The sequence below is a fragment of the Nannobrachium achirus genome, assembly GCF_963921795.1.
Source record: "Nannobrachium achirus genome assembly, chromosome: 11".
NCBI lineage: Eukaryota > Metazoa > Chordata > Actinopteri > Myctophiformes > Myctophidae > Nannobrachium > Nannobrachium achirus.
In genome coordinates, this window is record NC_137820.1 from 25769892 (window position 1) to 25783762 (window position 13871).

General features: G+C 42.3%; 1 protein-coding gene across 1 annotated transcript in view; it reads right to left on the reverse strand.

Moving 5' to 3' along the window:
• The window catches only part of pdhx (pyruvate dehydrogenase complex component X), a gene marked incomplete at its 5' end in the record, with an annotated part of 62078 nt that overhangs the window by 23865 nt on the left and 24342 nt on the right, over nucleotides 1-13871 (reverse strand). The window contains 2 exons of the mRNA XM_080736582.1: nucleotides 10983-11081; nucleotides 12299-12504. Coding sequence (XP_080592708.1) covers nucleotides 10983-11081; nucleotides 12299-12504 — 305 coding nt within the window. The remainder of the gene's footprint in view (nucleotides 1-10982; nucleotides 11082-12298; nucleotides 12505-13871) is intronic.

The following is a 13871-nucleotide window of genomic DNA, read 5'->3' on the forward strand; positions in this document are numbered from 1 at the left end:
TGGCATGCCACTTTGACATTTTTTTAGGCTTTTATGTCTTTATTGATAGGAGAGTAGACTGACAGGAAATGGGGTGAGAGATGGGGAGTGACACGCAGCAAAGGTCGTCGGGATCGGGATTCGAACCCGTGACACACTGTCAGGCATCAGAGCCTAAGTGGTATGCGCCTGGACCACTAGGCCAGCGGGCGCCCCACCAGATGTCTTTGATGGGAGAAAACGGATCACACTGTCACAGATTTGAAGTCTACCCGTTGTCTACCAACAGGCAGAAATAACAATCATAACATCTCCATTTTAATTATACTATTTGCACTGGGTTAATTACTTCATTGACTCTTTTGGCTGGAGTGGCTACAAAGGTGATATCTTTTTTTTAAGGCAGAGCCTAAGGCCACAAAACTGTAGGTGAAAGATTTATACAATAAAGACTGCTTTTTCAATTTCTCCAAAGGACACACTAGCCAACATGCCCACAATGTAGTGGTTACTTTGTTCACAAACTGCACGCATAGTAACTCACTATTGATTTCCTTAAACAGAAAAAAATAATAATAATAATAAAAAAAAAATCTGTTTGCAGTGTTTACTAGAATTCCAAGACTACTGCTACTACCAAAGAGTAATGGAGGTCGTTGTGATATCCCTTTGGGCAGTCTATTGCAGGTTGCAGAGGACTGACAGAGAGGGATAACAGAAACAAGGTGGAACAGCAGACTGCTATGCAGTATCAGGTGTGGTTCCGTCTCAGCGCACCGGGGCCCTCCTAATATCCAACATACATCAAGCCCTTTGTCTAAACCAGCGGCCCCCGACCTCACCAGGCAGCCGGGGCAAAGTCTGGGCCCCACAGCTCTTTTCTCGTCTTCCCTTCCTCCCTTTCTTTCATTGTTGTTGAGTAATTATTTGCATGGGGACAATTTGGAAACCCCCATCTCCCTCCATCTATTCTTAAAGACGCATATCTGCTGAGTGCCAGACTGCACTCAGAAGGCACGCGGGGTCAGTATCTTTACGTCTGGCATATGGCGAGCAGGTACATGCCCCTGGAAAGGCTTCAAACACTTTGCACGGGAGGCCGAGCAACAAGAAAAGAAGGAAAAACGATTAAACCCACTGTGGAGCCTCAGTCCTTGAGTTTTTTTTTAAGATTTTACATAAAGGAATTTATATCAGCGGTGACGACACCAAGAAAAATACAGAAACCAACTTAACCAACTATAAAGAGCATTGTTGACAAAATTCTCAGCTTTAATTGGTTAGAAGCTTTATAGATGAACTTTTGATATTCAAAGTAAATCTTATCGTTAGTTAGGTAGAATGGGAGCTGATGGTAGGTGTGGAGATCCACCTCAGCTATAAATCTCCCAGGGGTCTAACGCATTGTTTTTCAGAACTTGACACACACAAAACTCACTGGGAAGTTTGTCTGATGTGCCTACAATTCCAAAAGTATTTCAAGCTAAACTACTACAAAAGAGGATCAGCTCATTGACCATGTCCACTGGCACACTCTTTCAAGAGGCACATTTATATTAAACATAGTCCCTTGTGATGTTCTCGATGAGTGGTCAGGCAGAATTCTCAGAACTTGAAAAAGCAAAATGTGTATTTTATTTTTTGTAACTATGCATCTCTGGAGAGCGGCATTTTTACCCTGGCATACCTGAAGAATTTGTACTGCACAACGTTGTGGCCGGAAAATGACATGAGACTCTGACCATGTCCACCACTATAGCCAAGAAGAGACAGACATGGACCACCTGTAACCATGCCATGAATCATAGTGGTCCATGGACCACTACTTGAGAAGCAGTGCACTAAAATGACTAAATGATCTGGTGAATTAAGATGATGTGTCAATGACAATGTAGTCAGTTACTGGGAACTCAGAGGTCAAGAAATTCCACAGTTCAGGCCAAAGGTGGTACTGCAGCTGAAATGCTCTGAGAGCCATTCAAAAATGAGAGAGGCTCTCTATTCAGGAGTGGTAATTTAGCCTCAAACCTTTTGAAAAACGTTTTTGGGACATAAACAATATGAAATAAATACTTTTTAAATGCATGGTGTATCACCTTTAACAGTCAATATTTAATTTAAAGCTTTTTGCCACACACCACTCATATTCATTCAAATATTTTCTTACATTTGATGGACTTAGGAAACATTATTTCAACATAATATACATTTAACAAAGGTACCATTTATTTATATAGTTTTTTTTCGCCCAATTATTATATTATATTATATAGTAGGCCCAATTATGCCAGGGAACACTAGTGGTCAGTATACAATATTGGTTGAATAACAGTGATAAGGCATTATGAGTATTTATGAGTTCTTGTAACTATAATTATACAGTGTTGTTACTTATAAGCCGATTATAATGCAGTGTGTTTGAATGAATTATAGACATGAAAAGCAAATCCATATCTCCCTCCAACACAACTGGTCCCAAGTTCCAACTAAGGTCGATTCTTAGTCATTCGGTCCCTGGTTCACAATCAATTTAAAACCCCTGTCCTAAAGGAAAAGAAGTTTTTTCCTAACAACTTCGGTAATCAAAAGTCTCTTGCACACCTGAATAAAATATTTGTTTACGTGAACAGATCAAGGAATCAAAACAGCCTACACAGTCTTAACTTGCTCAATAAAGAAATCATTAAAGGTTTCCCTCCCTTCAGTCATCTGTAGAGATGCCTGAAGGTTCTTGTTGCTATTAAACCTTTTCTTTATTGAACAAGTGAAGACAGTGAGGTGTTTTTGATTCATTCATTGATCCATCCTTCCAACCGCTAAATGGCATATTTGTCAGTGTAAATACAAACCATGCTCCCTAATCTACAGCTGAAGCAGATCTGCAAGCTTGTATATCTGCTATTTTTCACTGGTTAAATCATTCAATAATTCTAGGCCTTAAAGGAAAAGATAAGATGATTTGGGACAGCTCAGCAGCAGCTCAGAGTATGGCCACATGGTCATGACATCCAAGATGGACTGAGATACCAAACAGTGTTTGTGTGGCTGGCTGGCTGACTGTTCCGTGTTGCCAGATTTCACGAGAGAAACAAGCAACCAGGACGGTCTATGAAAAAGATCAGCTGTCCACACACACGCACGCGGACTGACGGACGGACATGGGCGAAAACATAGTCTCGGCCATGCCTTTCGGCCTGGCGGAGACAACAAGCCCAAAGTAAGTGGCTTATAATAAGCGGACACGGCAACACTGTGGCTCTTCTGTCCTCACAGAAGACATGTGCTTTTCACAGCCACCATTTACACGCCCACTGACAGCAAAGGCAACAGACAGAGCCTCTGAAAGCCTGGGAAGAGCTGACTGGAATATTAAACAGTGGAGTGAGGCGCTGCGCGCGTGCGCACACCACACACACATACACACACAGGGTGAAGCAAGTCCCAGACACATAGAGTCCTGTAGATACGTGTGCAGTGAGACTACACTGCCACCTGGGATAGATTAGATAGAATTAGTGCTGTCTAAGTACTCGGTCGACTAATCTGTAGGTTTGGTCTCAGTCGACCAAGACCCTGTTAGTTGAAAGCCATTTATGTATGCTCCCCCCCCCCCCCCCCCATGCAAATCTCTTGTAAACTCTAGACCAGGGGTCTTCAACAGGGGGTCCGCGGAGGTACTGCAGGGGGTCCGCGAAATTATTGCTTAAAAAAAAAAAAAAACTTTTTTTTTCATTTTTCACATTTATGTTAAAAAATAAATCATGATTCTATCCATTTTGAATAGCTTGAATACATGATTACTATGCAATTGACAGATTGTTGATATTATTGACATTGGTTCTCAGTTAATAAGTAGTATGTTTAGAAATGGTAGTGGTACGGCCCACCCTGCTCGCTGTAACTTGTACATGTTTAAAATAAAAAATATGTCGTAGCCCCGACCCCCCCACCCTACGAGGTGGTAGGGGGTCCCTGCTCCATCTCCCCATCAGTTTGGGGGTCCCCGGCCTGAAAACGTTGAAGACCCCTGCTCTAGACATAAGTAGATATAACCATTTAATTCTTCCGGTCTTTATGTCAATAGCCAGCAGCCGTTGTTGAATCAACAATAGAATGTTCAGTTCTGCTGAAAAGGCGGGTCTCTGCATGATTGTGTTTTAAGACAATTTAACAGATTTGCTGACTAAATAAACTAAGACTTTCTTTAGTCAAGGAGAGACCTGGATATAATAGCACAGAAGGAGTGGTCATGAGGTTAGCACTGAGCTTTCTTTCACCCACATACTGTAGGAATACAGGTGAGAATATTTCAACTTCAAAAATCGATCTGTTCAAACTTAGTGTCTATTTTTTTCTCTCTCTTATTTTGAAGATGCAGGTCTGAAACTGTATATTTTTCTTCTACCCGAGATGAACAGCATGGAGTCCTAGTCAGTGTTGTATAGTATACATTGAACTAGTGTAAAAATGTACCTTCTGAATACATTTCAGCCAAGTTAATACCTGCGTTATATTGGGAAATAACACACGGTCAGCATGAGGCTGAAAAAAATGACAATAAACATGCAGCACCTTGGATTAACTTCTTAATCTAGGAGTAACTGCAAGTCTTCCTTCCGTAAATGTTTTCATTTCTACGACCAACGGTTGCTCCTCTATAAACACTGCGTCCCCCCCCCCCAGACTGCTGGCACGTAATGCAGCTCGTCTGTAAACTGCCTTCAGCAACGGGATGTGCCTTTAAATGGCTTTTGATGTTAACAGCAGATGACATAATAGACTCTAATAACGCTGTCGTGAGGAGACAATGTAGTCCGATTTAGACACATGTCCCTCCAAGGCAGACATACAATGGCATGCATTCTTTTTTAATCTTTCATCCTTTATTCAGCCAAACCCTATGTAAGCTTACCCAGGGAATGTACACAACGGATTGTGTATGCTCAAGCAATTCTGAAGGTAATGGGTACACCATATGGCAGATTAATTTATGTTGGCATTATAAATACTAGATCAAATATGCATGGTCTCAACAAGGGTCTTCAACAGGGGGTCTGGGACCCATAGGGGGAGTATTGCAGGGGATCCACCAAATGTGTGAATGAGAATAATTGTTTTTAAAATGTAAATGTCATGTAAAATACACATAAACATGAATCCAACATATTAACAGCAAAAACTGTGTAATAAACCAACATGCAAAACATTTAATGCACACAACACAGATGATATTGCTGTCAAATGAATCTAAGAAGCCATCGAAGCAGCAGCATCAATTGGAAACAATCCATAGGCACGTCTTAAAACAAAAACTAGTGGAATACTTCCAACATTGAAGACCAGACTAGGGATCTACAACCCTTAGTATAAACATTATGAGCTATATGATATGAAGTCGCATGCTATTCACAATTCACAGTCCTTGCTTGCAGAGAGCCAGAGACTGACTCAATCAGATAAAGTGAAAAAAAGAAGAAAAAATAAAAAGCTTTAACATTAAAAATTAACAGTACACTAACATCCATTCTAATAGGCTTTTGAATTGCAATTCCCAGAATTCAGTTCAAAACAAAACCACAGACGTACCACTACAAAACAAATGCTGCAGGGTCCTCGTACTGAAGTTATTTCGGAAAAGCAACAACATAGTTTTCATTCACAATCAAAAATTGTGTTGAACAAAAAAACTATTTTTTTGTGGAATGGTTATTGTGTAGATTATAGCAGTAAAAGATTACAATCAAAAATAACTTTTGTTTATTTTAAAATAGGTTTTCAGAACCTTGCCTGTCTCATTGAAGGGTAAAGGGAGAGCTAACAGAGACTGAGCCACATAGCGGAGCATTGTTAGTGGACACCTGTGTTTGTCAAGGTCAAACACACCATGGAAAATAACGTCCGGCCTAATCTCTCAGGCTGATACCCTCCACCATCCCCCATCCCTCCCGTTCTCCTCTTGTTGTGTATTTCCCCAAACGCAGCATGCATGGTACTTTTACAAAGTTGTTGCACGCTATAAAAACCAATACAGGAAGAAGAAAATGTAATTTCTTCCACAGCCCTGTCTTGGGACGTCTGGGTAGAGGTAAAACACTCGCCCACCCCTGCAGAAGGCCAGGTTTAATTCCAAGCAGTGGTGCACCCGGCTTGGCTAGGCATGACCACAGATATAAAAAGCTAGATGCCTTGTTCTCCTCTGCAGTTCATTGGAGTGACGTGCAACAATTGTAGTCCGGACTTCCTGGAAAAACCAAGGGAACGCTGCCAGTCAAGTGACTACTGGCCAATCACAGCGCCTCTTTTCCGGGACTTATCCAAGGACTACAATTCAATTCAACAGAGCCAGTTCAGTTGTTGCGTGGCTCAGCTGTTCTTACAGGCTGCGTATGTAAATACTCGCCCCCACCTGCCTCTGATTGGCCTAGTATGTGTGACGCACGTGGAAGCGATTCCCTTGGTCAAACTTGGTCCCTCGATGCACATGCCCGAGCCGAAGGAGGCGTCTACCTTTCTATGCCTATGGGCATGACAACTGACACAATTCACCCTTTGTCAGCCTCCTGATTGGTCCCTGACTGACCAACCAGCAGGCCCTTTCTGCCTTGTCCCGCCCTGCTTCCGCCTTTTTTATGTTGAATTAGCTAAAACATCATTTTTTGAGAAATAAAAACATTTAAAAACATGCCCAGTCACTATACTGCACCTGAGACGCTCCTTGGCTAGGGTATTACTGAAACCAAGTTTAAAATGAGAATTGAACACACAGAATAACAATAAGAAGCAACTGAAATTCAATGGTAGTGGATGGAGAGAAAGGACTTTTGTCCCATCAAGACACAGCAACCAATGGGTGCGAAGAGGGGTGGGACAATGGGCGGGACTTGAAAAAGGGTGAATTAGCAATTTTCAGTCGACATATATATATATATATATATATATCAGTGATGTTAATAGGTTTTCAAAGTAATGGGTCCCGGGACCCACAGGTGGTCATTCGAATGAGTCCCAGAAAAAAATTATGGGTCCCCAATTTGGGTCCCCATTTTATTTATTTTTTGCATTGTGAGCTTTTAGATCGGCTATTTATATTTGCCTCTATCTTATATTATTTTACAATTAGGCTAATGTTTGGACATTTTTGATAGTATAGTTTTAGCTTGTTGATTACTTTGGTGCAATAATGGTCTTTTTTTTTCTTTTCTTGGGGTAATAAAAAGGTAACTTATAAGTACAATTTAAGGTACTTTTACTTTACTGGAGTATTTCCAATTTTCATTACTTTTACTTCTACTCCACTACATCTCAGAGGCAAATATTGTACTTATTCCACTACAATTATTTGAAAACTTTACTAGTTACTTTGAAAAGTATAGCCTACATAACCACTTCAGCCATGGCTATTTTCAAAGGATATTATTTGGTAACATGTGATACAGAATAATTGTGCATAATGAGTACTTTTACTTTTAGTCCTAAAGTGTAGCCTATACTTTTACTCAAGTACATTTTGAATTCCGGACTTTAACTTGCAGTAGAAGATACTTTTACTTAAGTAAAACATTTGAGTATACTTCTGTGTATGGAGAGACCACTCGACGTAATACTATGAGAAAGTGGAGCGCTCCGGAGAACGGCTGTTGTAAATCACAGATAATTAGTTTCTCCGCTTTGAAAATCAGACGTCTTTTTATGACTTAATGAGTTTATGACCCTCTGCCAGCCTCACTGACTGTGCCTCAGAAGAGCAGCCACGGCAGTAGCTTTAGCATGTAGCTAAACGTAGCAGCATCACATCGGAGTGACAGAGAGAGCACGTTCATGCTGCTGCAGTGCAGAGTGCGGTGGCTCCGCTGCATGCAGAAAGAGACAGACAGACGGCAGGCAGTTTCTGGCGAGGATATTAATGAAACGAAATGCTGTTTGTGACACGTTCATTCCGCGGGGACCCTGACCGCGACGCTGTTGTTTTGCCAGTGTAGAGACGTCACGTTTCTGCGCCGTCAGTTGCGCACGTTCTGTGGGGGAACCCCTTTTGGTGTATCACCTAACATGCTGTGCCACTATGGTCAGAGAGCGGCCCGGTGCTACGCTAAAACTCAGGCACCCATTGAATTCTGTGACCATCTACGGGCACACAGAATGGCGTCGGTGGACGATAGAACGCACTGTTGTTAGTTCTATCGTCTGTTTTAAGACTTTCTACGCGGATTTCATTTGTGTTAAAGTAGGGTTAAGTAGCATGCCTTCACCCATGAATAATGGTGGCGTCTGTGGACTTTTTAAAATATTATTTTTTTCGCGACGTGGTAAATTATTTTAACGTGGACTCCAATGGAGGCGATGCGTCCGTGGGACCCCAGGGCAATGACGTGAATGCGTCTCTAGGCAACGTGAATGCGTCAGAGACGCGGGACGCGCACGTAATGACGTCACTGATATATATATATATATATATATATATATATATATATGTACCGGATACATAAGGGTCTTTATTCTTATCATCAAATTATTGTCTTAGAATTGTCATAGAAAATACGTCATTTTGGGGCTGAACTATCCCTTTAAGTCCATCACAACACACACAACACAACGAACGGTTGTGAGATGAGTACATATAGACAAGACATTAGTCAAGTAAAAGTCATCGATCACACTCTGGCTGTCGTGACTATCATGTGACACAGATAGAAGAACACAGGGGGGATTTCCCAGCCCTTTTTAACCCTTCCTGTGATTATATAACCTTCTATGATCTCATCCCCGGGATACACGGCCCCTCTGTTATTCATGCCCTCTATTGAGGGCCTCACAAGAGGAGGGGAGGAACGGGAGGGGCATGGGGGGCATACCACTTCCCTGGTCTCAGTCTTATCTTGATGTGCCACCACGGGACAAAGGCAAAGAAAACACGTCTATTCTGGACTTCCTTCAAGGAGCTAAGCATGTTAGCTCGCTCTGTTGGTCCGGTTTTGTTTTGTTTTTCACTTTGCTTTGCTCAGAATGCAGTCAAATCCCATTCGTTTCTCAAATGTTATTTTTAGTGCCGACTGTCCACACTGTTACTGGCTGTGATAAGATTCGATTTGTGTATTCAGACACTGTCGAACTATCTTCATTGATTGCTGTGATAACCATGTAATAACATCTAATAGGTGTGACTGATGCTTAATTAATACTGTGATGCATTGTGAACTTGTAGATCTGCTATTTTCTGTGTTTTTTTTCCAGGCTGAGACATGTCTTTAGAAATCACATTTGAATCACTGTTCAAACCACCCAGGAATGTGGCTCAAATCTGTTAAAAAATAAATAAATAAAGATCTGTTAAAAAAAAAAAAAAAAAAAAAAAAGTAACGTGACGGAAATCACAGATTTAACCTTTGCTTTTATACATTATCCAAAACCATTATGGTTTTATGGAGGTTGCATCTGAACATTTTATTGCCAGTTTGACAATAACCAAAAATATCTGATCTATAAGCTTGTGGATCGGCTACTTTCGGTGAACAAGACTTCTATGGAATCCAAATGACTGAAATCAGTCGTGATGACTGAGAACTTTAATCCGTGAGATTGGCTATTTTCAAAATAGCCAATGTAGAATTTAAGTGGTTGAATCGATTTTATGCTATATTAACTAATTTGGTTCGGGACCCCCTTGGAACTCTCCCCTCAAGGACCCCCTGCCGGCCTGCACTTTGAGAACCACTGCTTTTTAGGGCAGGTTTGTTGTGTCTCGATATCATCATAATTGACTCTCTCTTTCCCTCACTCAGTCACAACAAATGGCCTGTGTTTCTATGGCCACCATTAAGGTCCTGGAGTCTGCCGGTTGCCATGGCGACAGCGGTAGCTTAATGAGATTCCCCAGCAGGGTGTGAGGATGGGTAACGAGAGCGTTCAATCAGGTCCCTGGCAGCAGGTAGCTATTAGAGCTGTGTGTGTGTGTTTGTGTATGCGTGTACTTTTATCACTATACTTGTGAGGTTCCAGACGTCCCCACAAGTATATCGGTTTTGGACATACAAGGTTTCCACCCGACAACGACGATAGTCGAATTTGAGAAATAAGACATTGTGAGGACCATTTTCTTGGTCCTCACAGGAACATTTTTATTTTTATGGTTAAAGAAATATGTTTAGAGCTAGGCTTTACAATAAGGAAAAGATTCAGGTTGGGGTTAGGGTCAGGATTACACATTTATGTTCTGATGTTGTGAGCACGGATATTTTCAGCTTTAGGCTTAAAAAAAAAAGGCAAGAATTGACACTAAGGGTTTACACTATGCGCTCATTTTTTTATTACATTATGAGCTGATTATTACATTAAGAGTTTTTATTACATTTTTTTATTACATTATGAGCCCTTATTACATTATGAGCCGTACATTATTGGTTGCTACACACCTGCCCCCGGCAGGTAAACAAAACATTCGGGCAGGTGGAGTACGCTTTCAGGTTGCCAAGTGTTCGTTTGAAAGGGGACGCACCGTCAAAAAACACCACAAGATATCTTTCTAAACACCTGAACGTGTTACAATTTATTCAGCATTTTCTAATGGGCGATTTAATTTTCAGGACAAGTGGGCAATCTGGGCATGACCTTTGGGCAAGTAGAACATGACCTGTACCTGTGCCCGATGGGCAAGTGCCTCTGAGACCTTAGTAGTGTCAACCCCTATACGCCCTCACAAGTATAGCAATACAAACTTGTGTGTGTGAGTGTGTGTGTGTAATCATCACAGTTATTTGCGGTGTGACTGCCCCCATATAGCAGGGCTAAAGCACCTGACATCTTTACCACTTCAGGCATGCAGCAGCTTCCCATGTGGCTCCTATATGATGCCGGGAGTCCCTTCATCTTACAGAGGTACAGGAAGGTGCAGCAGGCACACTCGGTTCTCAGATACATATAGGAGTTACCCGCAGCGGGGCCATTAGGACCTTTCAACCCTCTGTGAAGCTAAACCCCCCATCTCTAACGCATCATACAGTACTTACTCCTTGGTGACAAGTCCCCTGGGCCCGGTGGGCGTGGCCAACGTGTGGTCCAGGCCGTGCGTGTCCATGATGTGCCTGGCTGCCGGGCTCAGGCGTAACCTGGACAAACAGGAAGGAACAGAATGGAGGATTACCGTCTTTGCAATGACAATGTGGGTAAAAAGCCCGTCCTGGCAGTGGCATGACAGTTATAATGATCTGGCCTCTGTGCCATGTCTGCCATTATAGACTAGTATGTCTGGCTCTGAATGGCTGTCTAGGGAATCTGCACAGTAGTAGGTCCTTATGTGTAACCCTCATTTATTATCGCACATCACATCGGCTGATTTGGCAGATTACAGAGAAATGTTTATCACAGAAATCTGAGGGAAAGATGGAGGAAGTTGACAGACATGTATGACAGAGAGAGGGCTGAAGACGAGCTGATCACATGCCACAATACTATTACATGGCACAAGGTAGTAATGTTACTGCATATCGTCGTTGTCGGGTGGAAACCTCGTATCTCCAAGTTTCAAATTTGTATGTTCAAGTATGTGTTGTATGTATTGTATTGCAAAGGAAAGCCCTGCTTCATCGTACAAGACCGTCGCACAAAAGTAGTGAAAACAGCAGATCACACAACGCCTCGCGGTGCGAGGCGTTGTGTGCTTGTAGATCGGCTGTTTTCACTAGTTTAAATCATTTTTAAAATGAAAAAATGCAAAACAAACGGTTTTGGACATACAAGGTTTTCACCCGACAACGACGATATGCATCTCTAATATTATTATGGAATGCCTCCTGGTGGATATTGGTGCTCTACTCTTTTTAGTTACCGGGTGGTTTATTTTGACAGAGATATGGCTAATGATTGGTTCTTCCTGTGCAACGCCTTAATTTATTTAAATCTTAAGGTGTCTAAAATCTGGGGACCGACTCAGCGTAAAATGTGTTTGCATATCAAACAGGCCAAGCTTTGAAGTTTGTTGATTTCTTCACTGCTTTCTATGGGAGTATTTATTGTATCAATAGAGCTGGGCAGGATTCTTTCTTGCTTTGAGATAATGGACAATGGATGATCATCTTACTCAGGATGTTGTGTGTAATGGTGACAAAGCCTTCTGTGTATAAGTAGAAAGAAGCTGCACATGCAAAATTTACCAAGAACGCTCAGTCTCTTTACAATGAAGGGATCTTCCAATCCACTCAATGATTGATGTTGACGTTCACGCAACAGAGATTACAGCTAGGGTTGCTGTTCATCGCAGATCACCCTGGACACTCGTAATGATTTTGATTTGACTGACAAAAGGAGGGGAAGCCAGCCAACTTACGGTCCTGAGGTGGCTGGTTTTGGTGGAGGAGGAGGGGGAACGATGGGCGCTACAGCCGGGGCAGCGGCTGCTGGGGCAGCAGGTGGGGCTGGGGCGGGAGCAGCTGCCTCTGGGGGAGGGACCTCCACTAGCTTCCAGTCCTGCCCTTCCTCCACCATGAGGGCAATGAGGGTGCCCAGTTTCACGCTACGACTGCCCTCCTCCATCTGTATGAGAGAGAGAGAGAGAGAGAGAGAGAGAGAGAGAGAGAGAGAGAAGTTTATTTTTCAACTTCTTAAGGTGCCGAAAATACTACAGGAGACTTGTTCAAACTGTTCACAGACTGCAAAGAACTGCAAAAAACTAAGCACATTGAATTTTCCAGCCGACTGTATGCCGACTGTAATTACTGTACAGTTTTGCGCATGTGCACTGTGTTGCCATATCGGCTCGTTACAAGCGACTTTGATCACGTTTTCCTATAATGTTGCTAGTTGTGGGTTACTTTTGTTTGGGCATGTTTCTGAATTGTAGTTGCTTATTTGGCCTTGCTTTCAACATTCTTTTAGAAAATAGCTAATGTAATAGAGCTCAATAGGTGAAACTGGATGCTTCTTTAGGCCTTGTTTTCATAGACCTGGTCGCTTGTTTAACTCACAGAATCTGGCAACCGGGGAGCAGAAGCGGAGATGCTTCCTGTCCGGTGTTTTCTTCTCCTCACACCAAAACAACACAACATCACTATTACTAGCGTTGCCTTGGAGTTGATTAGTATAGGAAATTGAGAGTTGAGATTGTGAATATGCTATTTGCAGTAGCAAACTAATGGTCCATTGCAACTCGCTACAATTCACCGACGTCCAGGGGCGACTCAACAAAACTGAGCAAGTCCAGTCTTCCAGTTTTCTGTCGATACTGGTCGATAGCGTTCCCGACCCGCTGCCGAAAACCTACCGATGAGCTCCCGTTCGGCAACAGACGCTTTCCGCCGCTATCCGCCGCCGATTCGGCCACGAATCTGTTTGGTTAAAAGTGGCCTTTAGTGCAAGTAGTAGTAGTAGTAGTAGTAGTATCAGCAATTAATTATTATTTATTCTAATTTGTAAATTCACAAATTCCTCACGAGGACATGAAATATTAAAAATTAATCCAAGAGGAAGAGGAAGGGTTTAGGTTAGGGGTCTTCAACAGGGGGTCCGGGACCCCTTCAGAGTCACTGCAGGGGGGGCTCTAAATCTTCCAATCCTTTTTTATATCAACAACTTGAACCCTAGTGTCCATATTCTGAGAACTGTAGCCAAAAATTGCAGATATACAAGCTCACAACGCCTCGTGCTGCGAGGCGTTGTGAGCTAGTAGATCGGCTGTTTTCAGCAAAAAGGTTTGGTGTAGAGGGGAAAAAGAGCAGACTAAGTACAGAGTAAAAGGTCAAGTTATTACGTAATGACGGCTCAAGTGATTAAATATCTGAAAACACAAATTAACATGAATCCAAAATACACTGATTGTGCTGTCAAACGATGAAACTATATGGAATAAATGAAAAGGTTGTGGGGGTCCCTGCTTCATCTCTCTCTCAACTAAGGGGTCCTTG